Source organism: Tetrao urogallus (genome assembly GCF_951394365.1).
Source record: "Tetrao urogallus genome assembly, chromosome: 7".
NCBI classification, from domain to species: domain Eukaryota; kingdom Metazoa; phylum Chordata; class Aves; order Galliformes; family Phasianidae; genus Tetrao; species Tetrao urogallus.
This window is the reverse complement of record NC_136820.1, coordinates 11,796,940-11,820,394: the sequence shown is the minus strand read 5'-3', so window position 1 is coordinate 11,820,394 and position 23,455 is coordinate 11,796,940. Positions and strand designations below refer to the sequence as shown.

The following is a 23,455-nucleotide window of genomic DNA, read 5'->3' as shown; positions in this document are numbered from 1 at the left end:
TGAAGAGAGCAAAGTGTGGGCAAAAGATGACGAACTTTGGTTGGTACTTTTTGTCCTGACTTTGTACCACGTTTTCAGCTGTGGTGTTTTCTTACATTCATCGTCCAGTGTTGAGTCAGCCTGGCATTTGCTTTCTTATTCCTAGCTTTGAGCCAGCTCACCCTGCTGCTTTTTGCCATGAAGCGATCAGATACAGAATGTACAGACTGACTGGAAGAGGCTGAAGCAGAGGAAGCACTCATTCAGATGACAAGAGATTCCTGTGCCAAGTGAGACAACTGACCTGGTTAACTGCATATCAAACACCATTTCATCCCCAGGATGAATGCAGCTTCTGCCTTAACTCCACACTACTGAGTGGCTTCATTAGCTTCAACTTCTCGGCAGCTCTCTTTACTGAACACATAGACATTAAGAATAGGTTTCACAGATGGGTTGCTGTCTACAGAACAGAGATGCTAAACTCAGATTGTTTTCACAATGAAAATGAAGCTACTAAGTTGTTTAACAATTGAAGAAATTATGATCCTTTCTGTAGACAGATTAAACGCCATCACACATAAGGGCTGATGTTTCAAAATGAAGCTACTAACTGAAAGAATGGTTCAAGGTGAACATATCTTCCAGTACAAGAAAGTCAGGGCTAAGGTTCTCCCATTTCTACTCTCAGTGTACAAGTTTTTTGGCATTGCTGACAAGAGACTAAGACAGGAGCACCAGTAAACTTGTAATTATATGTTACTTGAACCCACTTCATTGGCTCAGAGGCATACGAGAACTAATGAAAAGAACTGACATGAAGTGGTCAAGTAGAAGAAAAGCCTTTGGATCACATCCATGCCTGAGTATATATACAGTGACAGCACAAGTTTAAATGAACCCAACTTTTCAAGTCTTTGTAAACTATTATTTGTAAAAAGAGCTGTTTTAATGACAATAACGCAAGATAGCAACAGTGATAATTCTTAAGCTGGCATATGTTTTGGTGGTAACCAATTATCTTCTAAGAAAAGTCAAAGAGAGTTAAGTAAGGAGAAACCTACGTGGCTATAGTTGCTTAGATATTTTGCAACCAAACCCGAATAACTCAGTCACCTTGTTTTGCCTAAGACTGCAGCAATTCCTCCAGTGAGGGGCTGCTCTGTGCCCTCCTTTCAAGCCCACATAGTTGAGAGGCTTTCTACTCTTGGTACAAATGTAACTTACTAGGGCAGTTATGATTCCTGAAGCTGGCTTTACTCACCTGCTACCTCTTGAGTTCCGATTCAGAGGTACTTAGTGAACTACTTTTTGACAAGATACAAAGATAACATGACGATAAATCACGTTTATTTTGACAAGTGGCAACTATCTAAAACACATACAGTAAGTATATCAAATCTGTATGCAGCTTCTCCCTGACAAAAGCAGATCTCAAGAGTGGCTTGAGGTTTGGGGCGGATGGCCTTCCAGCAGCATGCCAGATAGCCAGATATGCAGAAAATCAGCTCAAGACCCTCCAGGCTGTTTCTATTCACAGCAGCCTACTCAGACTGCCCACTAACTAACATCTATACTAGCCATCCCACCACCTACAGCCACAGTGTAATTCAAGTAAAGGAGTCATGCTTCAGCAACAGAAAGCTCAAGGGTCAGATGTTATTTCTGTTCTGCTAAGAGGCTCAGACTCCTTGAGAAAACAGGTGATGCTAAAAGAGCAAGAGCTACCACGAAACAGTACTGTCAATTAACACATACACTGTCTGCAACTAGACTTTAAGAAAGGGCATGCTATTACCTTTTTGGACATGGTCACCTAGCACCACTTGTAACCTTGAGCTAATGGCTAGCCTATTCACTTCCTCAGTACTCCAAAGGGAGGAGGGGAAACAAAGCGGGTACAATTCATCCTCAGCTGCTGTTGTGTTGAGCATGAGCAGCACTGGGAAGACTGGGACTTCACTGTTCTAGTTCTTTCATTTCATTTTCTGCAATTCCGTAATGTTGTTTAATTCTTTCAGAGAATAAGCTACCTATTCCAGAACACTGTCTGGTGGCTCTCGCTTTGCTTTAAAAAGGTTGTTTTTTGTTTTTGTTTTTTTTTATTTAAATAAGTACATAGTCCATTCTGTCTATGAAAATGCTTGTCCACACACCCAAAGCTCTTCAGCACAAGTTAACATCAAATGTGTTGTGCTGGGACACCTTTGTCATGTTGCAGCTGTTTCTACAGTGATAAGTGCACGTAGGGGATGATATCTGCCATTTGTTCAGCCTTTTATTCAGTTAATTCAGTATAACTCAATAGAGAATTTAGTTATCTGCATAGGTTTCCAAAGCCTGCTCACACTCCAGTGTGAGCATTCACTCATATCCACTTTCATTATCCCTACAGATAGGCATTGTTGTCTGCAGGGAGATAGTTCTCACAGCAACTTCAGTCGTGTTAGTTATCAGTCATCAATTAAAGAAAACTGGGTTTCCAGTTTGCTTATGTAGCCAGAGAAACTCTGTGCTCAGGGACACACTCAGCTGGCTCATTTGGCAACCAGTTTCTTCCAGAGAAGTCATGCCTTTCTCAAGTAACATCCTTGTATGGATCAAGTATTCCTGAAATTTGAGTGACTTTGTCTAGCAGCCCGCAGACCCCCTTCACGCTCCAACTTCAATGTATTAAATCTCCAGTGCCTTTGGGCACACCATATATAGCAGTGGGGGTGGGGGTACTGCTGGGGGTGGGGGGGACTTAACCCTTTACCAGCAGGTTTTTCCTTTTTTTAAAGGAGAAAAAAAAAAAAAAAGAGACGAGTTCTTTTTGTTCCCTAACAGAGTTCTTCCTCCAAGTAACAGATTCACTGTCCTACACGCACTGAAAGCATTGTAGAGTTTTGTAGCTGACTTCTGAACAACAGAGACACAGCAACAGAAGAACCCTATAAACTTCCTTATCTTACCCCTCAATTACACAACAGGACATTAGTCAAGGTTACAGAAGAATAGGAGTAGTATCCTTGTCAGTTGAAAGACCAGTACCGACTAGTTCTGGCTAGCTATTCAGGCCTTCCTTCCAACCTTCCCACTGGAGAGCTGCAGCATCCTACAGTTCCTTGATGCAGCACTAGGTTGGATTACAAAGCTTAAAGGCATCTACAGTGCAGATGGCCTTCAGGCTATGCTGACAAAGATTTAAGTCCTTAACTGACAATATGAATGCCATGCAGAATAAGAATCACTGAAATGAAGAGTAAAGATGGTGTTTTCAAGTTTGATAGGTGACATCTTTCTCTAAATAACAGTTTGCCTTTTGTTAACCAAGATCGGCTGAACAAAGGGCTACATAACACTAGTCCTCTGGCACACACCTGCCACTCTCTAGACAGCAAATACTCAAGTATACAAACAGAACCCAAAACAGCCAGGGTTAAGGGGAAGATAGAGCAACAAGCTGTAAGCACCATCTGATAACCCCACTGAAGATTCATATCCAAATCTTAAGTCCCAGGTAGCATTTTAACCCATCTGAGCATATCATTTGGTCATTACATACATTGACAGTACCTTACCTAGGGAAAGGAAATATTTACAGTAGATGGTGATTTACAATGTTGCCTGTCCACATAATGTACGTGGATGGGAGGGATGAGCACGTAATACCCGCAAACAAGTAGAAAGAGACAAGGCTTAGCGAACCTGACAAAATGCCTTTGAATATTTTGCTTATGCGTGGAAACCAACATTAAAGGGAAGATGATGCAACTCAAGTTTACCTATTACCTTTAGCTCACTAAAGAGGATGCACTCCTCTCCTCCCCCCAGAGCCTGGAGATCCAAGGGCAGCAGTTGCTATCTGACAGTCCTGGAAAGCACTGGCAAAGAGACCAGCATTGGCATTTACCTGTGTCCCCTTAGTTAATGAGGCTTTTACCATAGTCACTGACACAGGAACACTTAACTACTGAGGTTGCTACAGGAAGGCGTAAGATTTTTCACATTTCCTTGGTTAATATAGGCTATTTTCACTGCACTACTGAAGGCATACCTCACTAGCCCCCAGACTTTAAACATTCAACCCTGAAAAGTGATTTTCAGCCACTGCTAGCAATACAGTACTGCCTCAGGATGCCTACCTGCTGCTGGATGATAAGCCCTTTTCTCCAACTTAGTGCTATTCTGTTGCGCTGGTGCTAAGCAAGCAGAATCACTAAATGAGAACTTTCTCATCTAAAGTTTCCATGTGAAAACTCAGCCTCTTCAAAAAATGGTAATTCACCTACATAAGTAGGAAAGCTGCTAGGACAGGACATCATCGTACCACTGCTCACCCCGAGGTTTTAGAAATGAATGCTATACATGTAAGTGAAACAGAGGAGTGGAACTCTCATTTCTTGGTGGTGAGCATGCAACTACAAATGAATTCTTGTCAAATGTATCCATAGGTAAAATGCAGCCTGGCAGAACAACACAAAACATACATTTGTAAGCCTCATCTGTGGGTACCACATTTTATTTCTTCTCATGCTGAAGAACTAGAGCATTCAAAGCTGTTCAGCATTTGTAATACATGAATGAGACTATTCACCATAGGAACTGTCACTAAACATTATTTTGTTGGGGGCTGGTAAAAGAGAGAAAGAGAGAAATAGCTTAGACTCATTTTTAGGAAACGAGGGCTTCTGCCCTGCCACATACTTTTTTGTTGTTGCTGTTAAGATGGGAAGGGTAAGAAGATGAACACATCTGAAAGTGCTGCAAATGGTACTGCACTGTAAAGATCAGAAGACAGTCAGTATCAGTGATTCTTTACTACATCTTTGTCCTGTGGATTCTGAAGTTGGTTTGGGATGCACAAACAACTCATTAGTGAGAGGATGATACCCATCCCAGCCCACGGCCCTCCAATGGGAGGAGCTGTAGACAAGTCCATGTACAAAAAACATGTAGAACAAGGACACACACACCCTGAGGTTTTAGAAGTAGGATGATACATTTACTACCATTACGAAAAATCCCAGCATTGCTGAACTATTCCCATTCAGTATTTCTATACTTCAATTAAAACTTAAAATAACATAAATGCATTCCTAAAAATTATTTAATACACCATGATGATTTTTATCACCTAAGATCATATTTTTTAATTCATCTGCTGAAAATGCATTACAGGCGAAGATAAACCTCTTCTATGGATCCTTCTCTCTGGTAACATTAGTCTCAGATTCAGTGCATAGTTAATACAGCCTAAGGTCTGTGCTCAACATATGATTCTTTGTCTGATGGAAAGACACCAACAGCTCTGCAGGAAGGCAGGGAGCACAGGAGGGGAACTAGGAAGAGACAGGGTCAAGACAGCATTGAAAGAGGAATGGCACCTTCTTAATTTTAGAACAGAGGAACTAGGTAGTTTTCCTCTAAGGAAACGTGGTCTAGCAGGCTTGTTTACATGCTCTGAAGAATTAGCTGAAATGATAAACTCCACACGTGGAACAAGACTTGTTTTCTAAACTGATATAAAATTCAGCCAGACCTTCTTTCCACATTACTGAAACAATGAAGCCTCAAAGTATAAAACTGAAGTTAAGGGAATTTTTTTTTTTTTTTTTTTTCAGTATTTCAGAAATCCACACTGCAGTCTGTGTGCAAGCTTCTTCTGCACTCAGTACAAGTTTCTGAAAAATTTTTCCCACTAAAAACAGTTTGTAAAAGCCCCTCAAATAGATAAGGCATTTTTATTCCTTCCAATTTACTCACTGGAAACTGTCCGAAGTCATGTTTAATTAGGCCAGGAGTGTAACGATATCAGATTATCATCAGGAGAAACTTCACTGTATTTTTTCCCTAAATGTTGAGGATATTTGAATATCTGCTATACTGGAGTAGAGGAAAAGAAGACAGAGGTTGATTCCGCATAGAATGTTTTTTTAAGTCCTGTTTCACACCCAGTAAAGTTAACATCCTCTTACAAAACAGTTGAAGAATAATCTCTTCTCATGCAAGGAAGAGCTAGGAGTTAAAACACTTGCTGAAGGAAAGTGCAACTTGAAGGAATTAAAACACTTGCTGAACACTTGAAGGAAAGCAATGCAGGGTAATTTAAGAAGTGAACTGTTTAGTAACAGGTACCTGAACATTGCATGGAACTTAAAAAAAAAAAAAAAAAAAAGCAAAAACCAAACAAAGTACATTTGAAAAATTAAGACATTTTAAAAGTCCTTCATCATTCAAGTCCACATTACATAGACCATATATGATGGATTAAATCAAGAGTGTTCTGTTCTCTTCACTGGGGATAAAAACTGAACAGGAAAACAAGTGTTAGAAACTAAACCCAAAATATTGTCTAAAGACTGGATGCTTGCACATGCATTTGATATCTGAAGAGAAAAGACATGGCAAAAAGGATAAATGAAGGGTGCAGCACTGTGCAAAAACCCTGCACAATTTCTTATACATACACACTGGGCATTACACACATTCCCTTGATGTGCAAGTTCTCCTATAAAGCTAAAGCAGCCATAGCAGCTGCACCACTGTTAATTATTATATATTGCAACTGGTGGGTGAAGGTGAAACAGCATAGAGTGCCATACAGAAAGCTCAGCATTTGGCAATGATGGCAAACCACAAAAGGGAACCATATCCAACCTACTCTTCCTTCCCAGAATCTCTTCCTCCTTTTCCCTTGCAGAAGTTCAGTTTTAGCCAGGCTCCTGTGATTCACATAAATATGCACTAATGCTAAATGAAGAGTTTATTTACCACATTAACTGGTTAAAGTAGCTCATAGAGTCATCTGCTGAATGCACAGAAGCAAGGCTGGTGGGAAGAGGACAGATGCTCTCCTCTGAGCAGCCATGAAACATTAAGATAGCTTGCTCCTGTTGTGCAACCAGAGCTGCTGAAAGGAGCCAAGGTGTCAATTCAATGACCCAGGACTAGCACCTGAGTTGCACAGGCAGTTGTTTGAATTCCTCCCTCTAAGCATACACAAAAATTGTCTCTTTTACAGTCTGCAAGGCAATAAAATGTAATTTTTCCTGGTAATCTGAAGAGACAAATTAGGAATATATGCAACTCTAGAATTCAAAATAGCCATCTAATTTCAGCCAGCCTTGCTCAAGTGCAGTATATCCCCATGAAACCATTTCAAATCACTGATCCGATAAGAAACCGCTAATGAGTTTGTGAATTAAGCTGATCATTAAAGAACCTGACCAAAGCTGTAACTGATGAAAGCAAAAGGAAAGAACAGTGTAGCTAAGGAAAAGGAGAAAAATAATTTCAAAATCCTTTCTTGACGTGGGGGTAAGCCATGGTGCTACAAGGTTTTGCCGTGTGGTCTATAAACCACTCCCAAACTGGAACTCGTAAAGTAATATATGAGAACTATGGGGTCACAGACCACTAAGTTGACTGGATCTGGCAGCTCTGCACTTTCCCTCCCAAGTGTTACAAGTCTGCCATTAAAGTGTTTTGACCAACCACCACTGTTGCATCACCAAGTGATACTGAGGAAACTCACACATTATTCAACTTGAGATTTATGTTTCCCACTCTTTGCAACAGTGAAGACATTTGAATTCAGATAGTTTCACCCAAACAAATATTCCACAGCTATCCCAACACTTTCTGAGCATTTAACTTGGCTTGTAGTCTGATCGACGATTCTATAAAAAGAAAGAGGTGACCTTTCATTCCAAGATATGAAATAATCAGGCACGCTGACAAAAGTCAGCACATTTGATTCACTTATGGATTAGACTAAGGTAGAATCCTCTCCAAGGTAAAGTTCTACTGGCTTCTATCAGGACTACAGCACTGAGAATTCCATCCACACAATGAACAGTCACATGGAAGAAGATTCCAGAGTTGCTGCAGAAGTGTTGCTACCTTTGTAGAACGCTTTGTAACATCCAGCTGAAATCAAGCCTTTTCCAGGCTGCCCTGAAAGGATGTTATACCAGGCAGGGAGGTTCCACACATTAAGCCTTGGAACTGGACTAGGTTTCAAGAGCAACTTTATGACAAAGATAGAAAGTTTAGCTTTTGCTTTTTTTGCAGGAGCAGAGTTTACTTCCTTTCGTTCATGCATCACTGTAGTACCTGCAGGCTCTATCCACCCTGAAACCAGCACCTGGAATTTCATTTTCTTTAATACTGCTGTTACAGTAAGTCAGTCTGCCAAGTTGCCAGTGACTGTAGGCACTCACAGAGCTCAAATGAGAGCAGAACCAAATCAGAGCACTCCTGATATCCCACTGAAGAGCATAAGTGCTCATTTCTGTACACTGAAAGTATGGATAACTATGGTGCAAATGCCCATGTCCGGCTCCGAGACTCAGAACACCCAGGAAGCAGCCATCCACAGTGCTGTTTCCCTATTTCACTTGTGGGCATCCCAAAAATGGGGATGTGGTAGCAAGAAAGGTATGGGAACTAGATAGAACTTGGAAAAAGACCAGACAAAACTAGAACCAAAAGGTGGGAAGCAACAGTGATGTTGGAAGGTCATGTTGAGAGGAGGAAGATAAGGGAACCAGCTGTTTTGGCCCAGAGAAATGGCCGAATCAAGGTCAAGCTCTTTGCAGCTTATCTCATATAGGGTGAGGAGGATGCATGCTAGGGAAATAGAGCTCCACAGCTGAGAGCTTCTGCTTCATAAGCTTACACGTGACACTGCCTGTGCCTGAACTTACCTGCAGAACATTGGACTGTGAGGAAACATCCTATGCGGTCACCAGCTTGTCCACTTCATACAGCAAGCCACAATTAGAAACTACAAGGACTTGAAGTTCTAAGCTGCCATTCCAGCCATGCATTTTAGGTTAGACTTTGCTTTGTTTGGCTGTCTAATAGTGCGTTTAAGGTATCACTTAAGTACTCTCCTGGAAGGCTGCCTTTCTATTATCATGCCTTTTATGAGGCTGTAAATAGCATTCTTAGAATTAAACAAGCAATAACCCTCACTGTTTTGCAGCCACCCCTTCTCAAAAATTGTACATCTTGTCCTATATTTTCAGCAAAAGTGAGAAAGATTTACAGCATAAACTGTTCTCTACAGTCACAGTCTCACTCAAATGTTTCCCCTCGAGTTAATAATAAATACTTGCAAACACTAATCAGGCGCACCCACATTAAGGAACCACCAAAACTCACCAATCAAGAACAGCAGTAGATGATTAATTCGCAGATAAAAGCTTTTCTCAACAGGGGTTGAAGGCTTGAAAGTGCTCACTTGTTTTAAAACAATTTCTCGGTCTACAGGACACAAGGACCAATCCGAGACCAATCCTAAGAGATGCGTACCCTTTCTCTCCAAGCATGCTTTTGAAAATAGAAAGCATCAGTTACAAAAATAAGCAAGCTTTTTTTTCTTTCTTTCTTTTGAAGTCTTGAGTCTCCTTTGGAAGTCTTCACTTCTAGAGAAGCTGTACAGTTTACACGAGATGGGAACACCTTTCTTCCCTTACTGGTTTAAATCTTTCCACAAGTCTACAACAAAGCACCTGGTCCCGGCCTAGGGACTCCTTTTCACGAGTGGTAGGGAATACTCAGCATCTGCTGAACTCATTCTTTCTCTCCTTGGCCACTGGCAACTCTAAAGAGGAAAAGCTCCTCCTGAGCTTTCCAGAAAGTTCGAGGTAGCGCAGCACTGGAGGAGCTGGGCAGTGCCCGTGCAAACCGAGCGCATCCCCACGTTTCCCCAGGTTAGATAAGCGCACGCGTTTGCGAGCAGCCGTCCCACACAAAGCTCTGCGGCGTCCCACCCTGTCCTCTGCCCGTCCTCTGCCGGGAGGAAGCTGCTTTTAGCGCTCAAGGTGCCAGAAAGTTCCAGCAACACGCCCCGGTTGGACCTCCAGAGCAGACGGGGGACAGCGAACAGCCATTTCCCACTTTCCGAGGAAAACCAAGTCTCAAATTACCACAGCAAGAAGCCACGTCCCAACCAAACTCACAACACTTGCAGCGCGCAGTGCAGCAGCGGCCGCCCCTTCGGCGACCCAGCGCTCGGGATGGTGCGGAGGAAAACTGCCCAGCACGGCCACCGCAACGCCGGCCGCTCACGTGCGTGGCCAGCGCCGCTCTCCTCTGTGCCGCGGGGCAACTATCCGACACGGGCGAGAGCTTCCAATGCCTTTCTGGCTCCCGAAACGGCCGCTTCCCTCCTCTCGCAGCTATCCTCCCGCCCCATTGACCCGCTTTTCCCCTCGGGCGCGCCGTATGCACAGCACCCTACACAGCAGACCCTACTAACGGCCCGCAGCCTTCCCTTCTCCGCTCCGCACGAAGGCAGCCGGGTTCCCTCCCGCCTCGTGGGGCCCCGCGGAGGGCGATGAGTGGAAGAGGGGGGGGAGGAAAGGGGTGCAGCGCGGGGCGGGCGGCACTCACTCACCTCGTCGTCGTGGTGCTGGCAGTAGCTGGCCCGCTCGGGGAAGACGGAGAGGATGTTGTAGGGCGAGGCGGGGTAGGGCGGACTGAGGGCGAGCGGAGCGGTGGGGCCGGCGGAGGCGGCGGCGGGGCCGGCGGCGAAGCGCTCGATGAAGTGGTCCTTGGTGAGGCGGACGCGCTGGTGCGCCCGCACGCAGTTGTCGCACAGGTGCTCCTGGCAGTCCAGGCAGCGCGAGCTGGCGGCGTTGCCCTCATCGCAGGAGCTGCAGCGCGGCTCGCCCTGCCGACTGTGCGGCCGCCTCAGCAGCAGCGCCGCCGGGCCGCCGCCGCCCGAGGAGGAGGACGAGGAGGCGGAGGAGGGCGCGGCGGAGCCGGCGGCGGGCGAGGAGGCGGCGGCGGCGGCGCGGTGCGGCGGCGGGCGGCCGTGGTGGCGGTTGTTGGCGCCGCCGCTCCCCGCGCCGGAGCCGGCGGCGGGCCCGGAGCCGGCGGCGCGGCCGTTCTTCTGCTCGTCGGCGGCGGCCGCCACCACCACGACGTCCAGCAGGTTGCTGAGGAGGAAGTTGGAGGAGGGCAGCGCGTCCATGCCCGAGGGCTCCGAGATCACCACCTTCTGGTCGCAGATGGGGCAGCGCAGCTTGAGCGCGTCCCCCGCGGCAGGGTGCCGCTGCGCCTCCAGGCACTGGCGGCAGAAGGCGTGCAGGCAGGGCAGGACGTGCAGCCGCCGCGCCGCGCCCCCGCACGACGAGCCGCCGCCCCCCGAGGAGCCCGAGGTCTGCGAGGAGGACGACGAGGTGGACGAGTTGGAGGAGAGCGGAGCGGGCGAGCCGCACATCTCCTTGCACAGCGGGCACACCTGGAAGTCGGCCTCCGGGAACGAAGCCATTGGTGGCGGGGGGGGAGAGGGCGGCGCGGCCCCGCCCGGGCGGGCAGCGGCGCGGGGAGAGCGGCGCTCAGAGCGGGGCGGGAGCGCGGGGGGGGCTCAGCGCCGGCTCGCGGGCATCGCTCAGGCGCTCCGCCCGGCGGGAGCGCGGGGCCGGCTTCGCGCACGCGGCGTCATCGATCCGGCGCTGCGGGAGCCGGGGCCGCCGCCCGGCCCGGCCGCGCTTCGGTGTCACGGCGCTCAGTGCCCTGCGCTCGCTCCCCGCGGCGTGAGACGAACGGTGCCGGTGCCCGGAGCGCTCCGTCCCGAGCGCCGCGCTCTCATCTCCTCCTCGGGGCCGCGGGCTCACGACGTGTTGCGGGCGCTCGTCCTCCTCCCGGCGCCCGGCGCATGGGCCCGGCGGCCCGGGGCCCCCCGGCGCGGGGAGCGGCTCCGTCCGTGCCGGGCTGCGCGGGTCGCTCTCAGCCGGGCGGCGGCGGAGCTCTACCTCCCGCTGCGCTCTCTCTTCTCGGGGTGTTGCGCGGTGTCCTCTTTTCCTCTAAACCTGTGCTTGGCGGGGGGAAAGGGGAAATTTCGTTTCAGTTCCTCCCTCCGCTTTTGCAGCGCGGAGCGACTCTAGGAGAGGCACCCAAGCACCGAAACTCTCCGACCTCCCCCTCTCCCCCCCACAGCCCGCTCCCGACGCCCGCTCCGCTCCGCCGCATGACCAGGGCTGGAGGCGGCGCCCACCCCGCGGCGGAGACCCACGCGGGCGGGACGCGGCGAGGGCGGCTCCGGGGTCGGAGCCCCGGGCTCTCTTTCCCTCCCTGCGAGCGGGGCTGCCCGCACGAGGTGCCCGGCGCAGAGGAACGGCGGCAGGTCCCCGCCGGCCGCCCTGCATTATTCATGGAGGGTGGATTATATTCGCTCGCACAAATTGAAGCCGCTGTGCAATGCTATCCGAGAGCGCCTCGCTCGCCCCCTCCTCCTCCTCCTCCTCTCCGGTTCTCCTTCGCTCCGAGCCCCTACAGCGCCCGGGATCACATTTCCTTTGTCATCGCGCCTCTTCGCGTGGTGTTTTATTGAGAAAATTATCAGAAAACCCGAAGAGGGGGAGGGAGGAGAGGAGCGACGCGGCGACCCCCACACCGCCCTGCCCCCCAGCAGCCCTCAGCCCACCGCCCGACCCGGCCGAATTGCGGCCATCACTCACCGATGAGGCGGCGGCGGCGTCCCGGGCGGCGCGGGATCCGGGCAGAGCCATCGCGGCGGGGCGCTGCGGGGCGGTGCGGGCCGTGCCGCCCGGCCCGGGCTGCGGGGGGCGCGGGGCAGCGCTGGGCCCGCCTCGGCTGCGGCCGCGGCACTGGGGCGGCGCGGCGTGCGGGAGCCTTTTAAGCTCCGACGGCGCGGGCTGACTTCCGCCCGGCCCCGGGGGGCGGCCGGGGGGCGGCGGCAGGAAACATTCGCCCTCCTCCCGCTCGACCTGCCCCCATCCGCCCGCCGCCGCGCGGGGCTGAGGCGCCGGGGACCCCCCCCCTCCACGCGCTTCGAGCCGCGCTCTTCCCCGTTTCGCTCGGAGATGCGGCGCTGGGGCCGCTCTTTGAAAGCATCGGCCGGGGGCGGTCGCTTCCCTTCCTCCGACGCGGCGGAATTGGCGGCGATTCGCCTCCGTCCCCTCGAACCGCCGCTTTCGGGGCAGCGAGCGCGTGCGGTGAACGCTCCGAGCGCCCCGAGAACTGCGGCGCCCCGAGCGTGCGGGATGCGGGCCGGGGGCGGCGGGTCTGGGGGAAGCAAAACGCGCTCACGACGAACGCGTGTGGAGTGATGGTGATGGGTAAGAAGAAATAGGAAAAAGGAAACCTTGCTATTAGAACGTACCGAGTGGTACTGCTGCTCTGGTCAGGCCTCGAGCACACAGATGTCTGGGTGCTCACTGAACGTGCCCGCTCAAAAATAAAACATCTTTTGTCCCCCGCTGACTGGTATGGAAGGCAGCAGCGAGGATCTGTTCTGCCAGTATCTCCAAGCACAGATGCCTGGTGCCCAAGCTCCTCAGCACAGCGTCAACGGTCCACAGGGTGGCCCATGTGCGTGGAGTTGTAAACCAGTGCAAACGGCTGTCACAGCCCTCAGCAGTGCTTGCAACTGGAAACGAGTGTGATGTCTTGGTAAAGGACTGGGCTCATGGGCTGTGTTCTGTGTATTACACATCCATGTGAGCAGGTGAAGCCCACCACAGCTCTGGCTTGCAGAGTGTAAAAAACCATTGAGCCCCTTCTCTGATCTGCACTGCGGCCGTGGCAGAGGACTATGGTGTCATGGAGTTGTTTTTTTCCAGAGGATGCAGTCAGTGGTGTGGAGTGGCAACTCCAAGACCAACAAGCACCTGGTTAGGCTGCCTTAGTTCCCAGAGAATGCTTTCTGCGTACCCCCCTTGGTTGGAACCCTCATCTTCTGTGTTCGGAAGTACATGAACCCAGCAGAAGCTCCCAGATGCACATCTCCAAGCACAGTGACACTGTCACTCCTCTGGGTCTGTATTCCCTGACAGTCATCCTCAGGTTGTAGCTAAGTCCTCCATCTTGCTAAGTCCAAGTGCCTCTGTCCCTTCTCCCTCCACTGCCCTGGAGGGAACGCAGCATTCTGAGGTTTCTGCTGATTATGAGGAGATTTCTTTTTTCCTTACGAATATCCCAGAAAAAAAGCTGACAGGATGTGCCAGCCCTACGCTTAGTTCTGCACCAGCAGCTGCCGGAGCACTCAGAGCAGCACTGAGCACCGTTCTGCTCGGTGCAGTGACTAGGTGCTGCTTAATCCATTACATCCAGCCGTCAGTCCCTCAGCTCTCCGCAGGCAGAGCGGGGCCCCGACGTACCTCACTCATTTTCTAAGCCAACAGCACGCGGGCGAGTAGCAGCACGAGGGAGATGGATGAGGTGTGAGATCACGGGTTCCTCGCAGACAGCAGGATGAGAACTTGTTTGGGTGATTTTTCCCTGGGAAGCTCGTGCTGCACATGTATACTTTTTGTTTCCAAAAACAAAAGAACAATGGCTATCCTGGTTAGCAGCCATTGTTCCTCTGTGCCAAATAAATGAAATCTCACTGCTTCCGTGGGTGGCTGAGGCATTTCTCCGCATTCTGTGCCTTCTCCTTTGTGTTGCTCTGTGGAGTTTTCTCGCATTTATTCCCATCTCTCTCAAATTGTTCACACCCATTTATCTCATCTTTCCTTTGTCCCCATCTCACACACCACTGCTGGTCTCAATTTGAGATGGTGTAGCACATTCACAAAGCGAGCCCATCACTTCCACTGCAGCTGTGCCATGACCACATCACATCTGCATTAAAATATTAAAGTGTTCCAACCACATGAAGATCTGGGCCCAGGCAGATGTCCAGAGACACCCACCTCACCTTGGAATAGCTCTGAAGGTTTGAGCCAATTGCCACCTAAGTGGAACATCTCTACTTGGCAACATCTGATCAACTCCCCAGCCACTGCAGCTGAATTCTGCACTGAAAATACATTTTTTTTTCTCCTTTTATTGCAGAGGAAAGTAGGATGCTGGGGTGGAGGGCTGCACCTGAACGGCTCCCCAGCATGTGCTGCAGGGGTTGGGTTGTACTTTCCACCTCCTGTACTTGGAAACTTTGTTTGCTTGGAGGAAAGCACCTGCTTTCTGCCAGCAGCTTGATGGGACGAACAGAGAGGTGTTCTGCCAACAGCAGTACAGCTGGAAAAGTCCAGGGTCTGGAGGTTAAAAGCTTTGTTAAGTAGAACCAGGTACAGTGACTGTGAGTTTGGGGTTATTTTACTGTAGTTTTAGAGGCAAACATTCACGCGAGGAGCTCTCGCCTGCGCCACCTGTGTGCGGTGGCCCAGCAGTCAGACAGCTCTCCTCTGTGTTGAGCACAACAGCAGTGTGCGAGCTCAAAGCTCGGTGTGGTTGAGAGCTGATGAGGCTGAGGGGCTGGTGTGCATCCCTTAGCATGCACACTTAATGGTGAACGAATGGCAGTGAGCTCCTCTTGGCAATGTGGCCGCTCTGCTTATAAGGACCTGGAGAACATCTCTCCAGATGTCACCATGATAAAAGCTTCAGCAAGACTTTGATGCTGCCTTCATCTTGGGGGATTTCTCATTTGTCAAATAGTCCCAAATAAATGGAAGAGGAAGGTTTTGCTGTCGTTCCTTAACTCGCTGTTAGTGACTTATTCATTACACTCCGAGGAATATCCATCTTTTCTTTTTGGCTTTCATCATGACTGCACTCCACAGGCAACTGTGCCACATTAGTCCAGCCACTTTAGCACTGATTTGTGCTTTTTCCCCCCTTTCTTCATTCTTCCTTGCAAGAACACAACTGCTAAATTTGCCTCAGATTCCACATTTGCCATGCCTGCTCTTGCACACTGACTCTGGCTCAGCCATATATCTGTCACTGGATCCATTAGTAAGTACAGTAGTTGACTTCAGCTTTCTGTCTGCGTTGCTGAGTTTCCTGCATGCTATGCTGGGTCTCAAGGAGGGCTGGGGAGCAAAGCAGTGCTGAGTGTTGTCCCTACGGTGTAAATCAGGGGAGCTGGCTCAAGTAACACATTAATTTAAGCCCCCTCTTCTGCCCTTCCATCTCCCCTCCAGAGGGGTCACCGTGAGTTTAAAGATGTGCTCATGGGGATCTGGTGGGATCCAGAAGGGAACAGAGATGGCCTCCCCCTGTACACCTGTGCAAGTTGAACCTCTAGATCCTGTTGGCGAGTATGTATCTTTGCATGAGAACATTTCTTTTTCTGTGCTTTCTGATTAATTCCTTCTTCCGTACAGAAATTCTGGCTGAAAATCAGGTATTTTTATTCACTAGGTAGGATTTGCCTCACAAGGACTTTTAGCACTTTTTTCTCCCAATAAGTCTACCTCAGAAATAATTTTCTCTTCCAGACCTTCTGACTCTCTGCATTCCCCATCTGCCCCATCAGATCTCTTGTTGGACCAAGTACCTGCATTGTCTGCAGTCGCTAATGCTGATGGCACAACAATTGTTGTCCTCCAGGATGGTCTGGGGGGCAGAAAATGACGATGTCTGCTCTTTTCACTTAATCAGTTAATGGCTTCCAAAGGGAATGCTTGCCTGAGGAAAGCACTGAATCCAGGTCTGGAAGTGACTGGGTGTTGGACTTTGTAAAACACATGTGAAAATTGATGCTGGAGTGGCATAAAAAAGGCACTCCAACTCACCATCTGAGAGATATCCCACCAAATCCCTTTAGGAAAGCTAAGCAGAGAATACATGTCTTGTGAACATGCTCTGCGGGTCAAGAAATGCATGTTTGTTTGCAGCTGGAAGTAGACAGTAGGTGCCGGCTCTACAGGCTAATAGGATCTTAAAATCATGGAATCATAGAATATCTCAAGTTGGAAGGCGCCTCTAGTGATTGTTGAGTCCAGCTCCTGTCATCCTGCCCCTGCAGCCAACCCAACCATGGCCCATGAGGCAGCCCTGCCCGTGCTCCCCTCCACATCCACAGATCCATTTCCTCACGTTCAGCAGCGTGAGGCAGCACATAGGGCTGCTGCAGGGAGAGGACCTGTCAGCTGCTAATGCTTCCACGCAGCTGTGTAAACGCGGGGAGCAGGCAGCTGTTCCCCAAGCCGGCTGCCAGCACTGCGGCTCCTCGGTAGCAGCCCCCAGTGAGGGAGGTGCGTGTCCCCTGATGCAGGCCGGCTGCAGCCTGCTGCTACCCATCTCCTACCTGTTCCCTGGGCTCCACTGCTCCTGTGGGGACACAGGTGCTGCTCCAGGAGCATCAGCCAGCCACGACCCGCAGAAAGAGGCACGCGGCCTCGGTTGACTGTGCTATGTGTGGTCAGTGTGGAGCTGACATTGCAGAGGTGTGAACTGAGAGACAAATGCAGAGGTGCCATTGCAGCGCCCTTAGCTGGAAACTAAGCGCTGTGGTAGTCTGTATGTTGCATGTGCTCTCGCCTGGCAGTGTTGACTTCAATGTATACAACCTCTACGCATGAGGATTTAGCTGGTGCTCCAGGTCTCAAATGGGAACTGCCCTCTCTGTGCGCCACTGCCTTGTGCTACAGATGCTCATTGCTGAAATAAAAGCAGCCCTCGTGGTCTCTGCTGTGCAGACCCTTCCCTTCCTCAGCCCTTCAGAGCTGCCAGCCCTGGATGCTGCCATGAACAGAGAAAGAAAAACAAGGAAGGAGGGAGCAAGGCTCAGGAAGCCAAATCAAATGCGGCCGCAGCATCTCAGGAAGCTCTCCCAAGATGGTGGGGTGCAGGGCAGGTGAAGAAGATCAGAAGCGTAGGAAATCAGGGAAACAGATGTGGCCATGCCAGGCTTATGGGAGGGAGCTGCTGAGATGTGGGGCGGCATTCCCATGCGTTCCCATCTGGCGGCGAAGGAAATTATGTAAAGTGGAGGAGCGAGGGGCCCCCTTTCTTTTTTTTTTTCTTCCAATTCTTTTCTCCCCTCACTTCCCATGATGCAATTAAACATCCATTGCTGACATCATCATGTATGCACGCTGAATGCTGCCATTGTGTCTGGGCTGCAGTGCTGTACTATATATAGATTAGTTGCCAATCTCTGCTGTGTATCAGGGGGAAGACACCCAAGGCACTGAGCAGCGGCTGCTCTGTAGGACTCCTGGCTTTTGTCCTGTGGCCTCAACATGCGATGGACCGCACAGCGCAACTAGAAATAATAAGTGACTTGGAGGCCGTGCCAGGAAGCTTCTGAAGGACTGCTTTGCAGTGGCTACTCCGAGGTGGCAGGAAAACAGTCTTATGGGTTATGGTGCACAGAGAAGAAAGATGATCTGAGCTGCACGTGTTGCTGTGTTACTTTAAGTAAGAATCAGTAGTTGATCATTAGTCCCACCACGCTGGGCATCTGGGTTGGAGAAGTTCGGTCTTGTGCCCTCCCAATGGCAGGACTTCATTTTGCTGTGAGGCACTCCAGCAGGTCCCTTCTTCTCCCAGCCCTTTGGCAGGAGGTGACAGGAGGTGACCGAGCCAATCTGGCAGCTCAGTGCTTTGGAAAGTGTCTCACTGAGCTCCTTCCCTCAGCTACTGCTTTTGCTGCCCATGGCCAGACACTGCCAGGAGCTGACGGCAGGGCTGGGGCAGGGCAGGCGGGGGTGCTAGAGGTGAGCAGCCTCTCTCTGTGCAGCATCCAGCTGCTAGACTGACCCAGAACGGACAAAGGAAGGTGTAAATTGACCCTGAAAAGAAAGCTTTGATGTCAGTTGTTTTTTTTTTTCTTCTTTTTCTTCTTTCTTGCCGGCTTCACTCCAGGCCAAATTCCAGCTAAACTGTGGCCACTAGCAGCTTTCTCGATCCTTTCATAAAGCCCATACCAAGGCGATGAGACCAAGAGTTGCCTCAGCCCTAGGCACTCACCTTGCTGCCCTCACAGTGCCCTGGGGCCAGTCATGGCTTTGGTGTCCTGAGAGGCATTCAGCTCCTCACTCGGCAAATGGCATGTTTTGCTACTCTGGCTCTTGCTATGTGTTTAGGAATAAGCCAGCTAAAAAATGTTTGTTCTTAGTAGTTTCTGAAAGAGCAGCTGATGCATTGGTAGTAGGCAGAGAAAGTCTACAAGGGCTGTTCTGCAAATCTGTGATGGAGGTCCTAACTGTCCCATTTCTCCAGCCTGTCCTGGTCCTTTAGAAGAGCAGCTTATGATATCTCCCTCCATGGAAATTATCTCCTCCTGGTACGATACTGTCTGCGAACTTGCTGAAGATGTGTTATCTACCATTGTGCAGGTTGTTGGTGACGGCAGTATAAATTAGTTCTGGCCCCACTGCTCCTAAGTGGCTGCTGATGTGCTCTGACAGCTTCCTCTGGAGCCCAAGCATCCAGCTGCTTCCTGACTCTCCTTGCAGTCCCTCAGTGCAGCCCATACCGCCTTGGTGTGGCTACAAGGAAGCTATGGGAGACAGAGACTATGGTGAAAGCCTTGCTGAAGCTGAAGAGAGCTATATCCACTACCTCCTCTCCCCTGCAGATGGGTCACTTGCTCCACTATAAGAGCGGAAGGCTGGTTCTGCACATCTTGTGCTTGGAGAACACATGCTGGCTGTTCCTGTTTTCCATGACATGAAAACAGAGTCCCTCAGGACTTGCTTCATAATTTTCCCAGGCACTGGAAATGGGGCTGACCAGCTGCTCCTTTCTCAGATTCTCCTTTCTGCCTTTTTTTTCTTTCTCCAGTCATCCGGGTCTTCTTCCAGTTGCCATGACCTTCTGGAGAGGACAGAGTGGCCTTGCAGCAACGTTGGCCAACTTCCCAAGACGGAAAGAGATGAATGCCCTCCACCAACTGAAGTATGAGTTGCATTTTCCATCACGGCCAGGTGTGCTTTGTGCATGTCCAAGCAATGTGTTGAACCAATGTCATGTCTTACATCTCACCAACCAAATCTGACCAGGCCATGCACAGGCTGATGCTAATGGCAAATCTCAAGTGAGGCATCAGCTGGCGGCTCAAACACAAACCTGGTTAAAGCTGGTGGGTGTACAAAGCAGCCTTGTGAAATAAAAGGAGCATGGAGAGTCCCTGTGCAGTGTGTTAGCTGCTCATGTCATCACAGCTAGAGGATGGCAACACAGGACAGTGACAGCAACTGCAAATAAAATTACAGAACTTTGCATGGAACTCTCTAGTTCCAATCCACCATGTCACTGTCAGTTTTTTCTAACAAATTCTTCAGAACATCACCAATGATTTACAGATGTTCCTCAAGAGGAAGAAAAAGACATGCTATCCTACATCATTGCCACTGTTAATAGCTTGATGTGATTCTATTCCTACTTGTTAGTGCTTTCAATTGCATGTACAGCTTGGTCAGAGGCAAATCTGGCCACGGGATCCCAGTCTAGCTTAAGTCTTTTGGACTTGGCCACCATCACTGCTCAAAGAAAGGCAACATCAGAGCAAATAACAAGCACCATGGGATTTCTGGAGGTAAGGAGTGCGTCATATTTCCTGGATGCAAGCAGCATTTCTGCATGGTCATAGCAATACTAGAATTAAACTTCTTTCAATCACTGTCTTTTTATGTGTCAGATAAGTGAAATTCAGTATTTTTAAATTCATTTTTTATCTTGTCTCAACACTGCTTGACACATCATCCTGAAAGATGCCACCTAATGGGAAGTTACGTTTTGTTTTTAAGTTGGAAATGTCTAATCTGGAACATTAAGCACCTCCCAAAGATACTTTAAATATTGGTCAAGCCTTGACTGGGTGGTATGGCTGTCAAAACAACGCTGAGCTCTCCCAGAAAACCATGCAGTCAGGAAAATGAAGACTCCCAAGTCCAGTAGTGGCAGCTGAAAGTTTCTGCCACCCTAACTGGTCCCATCAAGAGCGCTCCGCATGGCCATGCAGCCTTCTCTGCTTTATGGGTCTCTGATGAAAGCACATTGTATAACACCACTGGCTTTCAGGTACAGGAGCACAGCCAGCCCATGAGGCTGAGTGCACATCTCATCCACCTTGAGGCCAAAATAGCCTGACCTTTCGATGATCTTCGGAAGATGATGAATAATGTATTGCATCTCCCAGAAGGCTGGTTGCTGCCCATACAGCAACTGACAGTTTTCCTGACATCAGCCAAGCATGTCCGCTCATATCTCATGGAAAAAGGTTCTGAGATTATTGAGGGGACACAGACGGGCCTGCTGGGCCTGTCATCCCTGCCCTCCCTGCTGCCTGGGCTGCTACCAAAGGGCCCAGAATAGAGCCTTCCTGCCACAAGACAGATTCTTTGGTGCAAAAGCACCAAAGTGACTTCTAATCCAAGAGGGAATTTTCAAAAAGATTTGATGCTTAGAAGTTTACACCTGTTCATGGGACGGGTAAAGCTCCTAAGCCTTGATTTGCTGCTTGTGAAAGTGCGTTGCCATGCTGATTAGGCACGGATGTGTTTGCAGGGCAAGAAGGATGCTGTTGGAGTTTCACCCACTTCCCTGGGCTGGACAGCTTCTTGTAGCACAACTGAGCTGTCTGCCTCAAAGCGTGCTAGGGACGTTGTGGCTGCAACTGGAGCTGCATGAGGACATACAGTGCTGCAGCCCCAGCAGGCAGCTAACTGTTCACCTCTTGGATGAAAAAATGCATTCAGACCTAACAAATGCTTTAGCTGAAAGGCACTTCTCTTGGGATTTTATCTTCTGATTTGACTCTCTGAACTGAGCATTGCTCCAAGGACTTCTCCATGCCTTTGAAAGATAACATCCGTCTTGCTGGGACTTGCTGGGCAGTGTGGGAATGAAAGGCCACCTGGCTCACCAGGATTCCTCCTGCCGCCAGCCCTTGGATCACAAGGTGGGAACAGCGGTATCTGGGTCTACACGACTCTGCAGAGCAGTGAAATCTGTCCCCAGAGCCAAGTGGGTGTGAGGAAGCCAGGACATCAGGGTCTCATCACTGAGCTGGTGGGCAGGAGGATGGCTCCAGCAACAAAGCTTTGAGTGCGCCAAGTATGGATGGCAGAAGGCTGCTGAATGCACTGGGGTGAAGCACTCTCTCGGGGGAGGGGTGAGGTGGACACGAAGCTGTTCGCAGTTGCTCTGCAGCCAGCGTCTTCCATCACAAGGAAAGATGACAAATTGTTCGTTCAATTATTTAAGATATTGCTGACTGGCTATGAATTATTAAAGTGTTTATTACTTACCCTTTGGATGGCAACTCAGCCTAGAAAATCAGAAGTCTTTCAAGAAACCTGAGGGCAGCTGTGACTTGCTGGGCATCCTTGGGACTGGGAAGACCAGAGGTGGCCAGCACAGTAGTGTTGATGTTAAAGAAGGCACAGCCATCCCTGCAGTCTTTTGCAGCCTGCACTGCTGTAGCCAGCTTTGCCACTGTTGCTGCAGTTGTACAACCTCCTGCTACTCCTCCTGATCCTGTTTCTATTTTGTATTTGTATGATGGCAGCACTAGGAGTCAAGAGCTCGTTGTGGTGCCATGTACCGCAAAGATGAATCTTGTCTTGTCTAATAATTTGATCCCTGTTACTGTGATTTTCTCATTAAGTTATCTTTAGTTAGGAGAGGATGGAGCTAAAATGACCACATGTCAATTCCCATTCACAAATACTCCTGTTTGTCTCACGTTTCTGCTCTGTTGAGGATGTTTGCAGTTTTTTTGCACTGGCCCTTTTCCTTCCTTTCCAGGTTCCCCGATGTTTTGGGTTTTTGCTTTCTTTTTCAATTTCCCCATTCCTTGAAACTGTAATCACGAGCTGTGCCGGCCATTAGAACTTCTGTTCAGTGCACACTTATCCTTTGTGGCCTCCACTCAGGAGATGGAGATTACATGATCAAAGAGTGCTCCTTATCTTCTGATGTTATTTTGAGAAAGACAAAGCAAGGAGATAAACACAGCCCATTTTGACTTGCAGCTCTGCTTAACAATACCCTCCGGTCAGTGTCGAGACAGTAAGAACTGGGCACGTGGTTAAAATATAACTCCTCGGAATGGAAATTCTGCTCATAAGTTCTGGCTAAATAATGTAGCTCTTAAATAATGAGAATAGGTTCACAATCCCCCTTCTGAATGAGCAACGTGAGTTTGATTTGCAAGCATACTCGATTGCCCCCAGCATCCACGATAGAGTCGGTGAGGGCTGGAAATCTCTGGAAGTGTTTGTGACTCCAGTCAGCTTAGCATGTTTGTCCTTGAAACGCACTGTTTCTTGTTTAGTATCCTGTGTTCATTTTTCCTCCCTTGCAAACATCTCAGTCATTCCGCCGAGGAACTGATTAAACCACCCAACAAACACAGTACAGATGTCAGAGTGAAAAATTCACAAGCTATTCATAACAAGCCATCTGCTGAAGACAATTTGCCTGAACTATTTGGTGAAATTTTACAAAGTAATGAAAATGCTCAGAGATATTTGGGAAGATATTAATTACAAAAAAAAACCCAAACAATCCCTTCCCCTCTCCCACCCCCATTCCCCCCTCAAAAAAAACCCACCACCACCAACAAAAAAACAACAATAGAAGACCTATTTGCATGTTTTGGACATGACTGAAATCTTCATAGCTTACTGCAGGATTTTGGATCCTTGGCCTGCCTCACTGCCTCCTGGCTGCTCCGTTTTAAAGCAGATAGACGTATTTCAGGTTGATGATTTCCTTAGGAGAATGAACAGACTGGGGGTGGCCCATGCTCTGATTAAAAGTCCTGGTTTTC

The 23,455-nt window shown here is 49.2% G+C and overlaps 1 protein-coding gene across 1 annotated transcript in view; it reads right to left on the bottom strand.

Moving 5' to 3' along the window:
- The window catches only part of TRIM71 (tripartite motif containing 71), a gene marked incomplete at both ends in the record, with an annotated part of 50,030 nt that extends 38,782 nt beyond the window's left edge, over nucleotides 1–11,248 (bottom strand). The window contains one exon of the mRNA XM_079538505.1: nucleotides 10,370–11,248. Within this exon, the coding sequence (XP_079394631.1) occupies nucleotides 10,370–11,248 (879 nt within the window). The remainder of the gene's footprint in view (nucleotides 1–10,369) is intronic.
- Nucleotides 11,249–23,455: the final 12,207 nt, after the last annotated feature.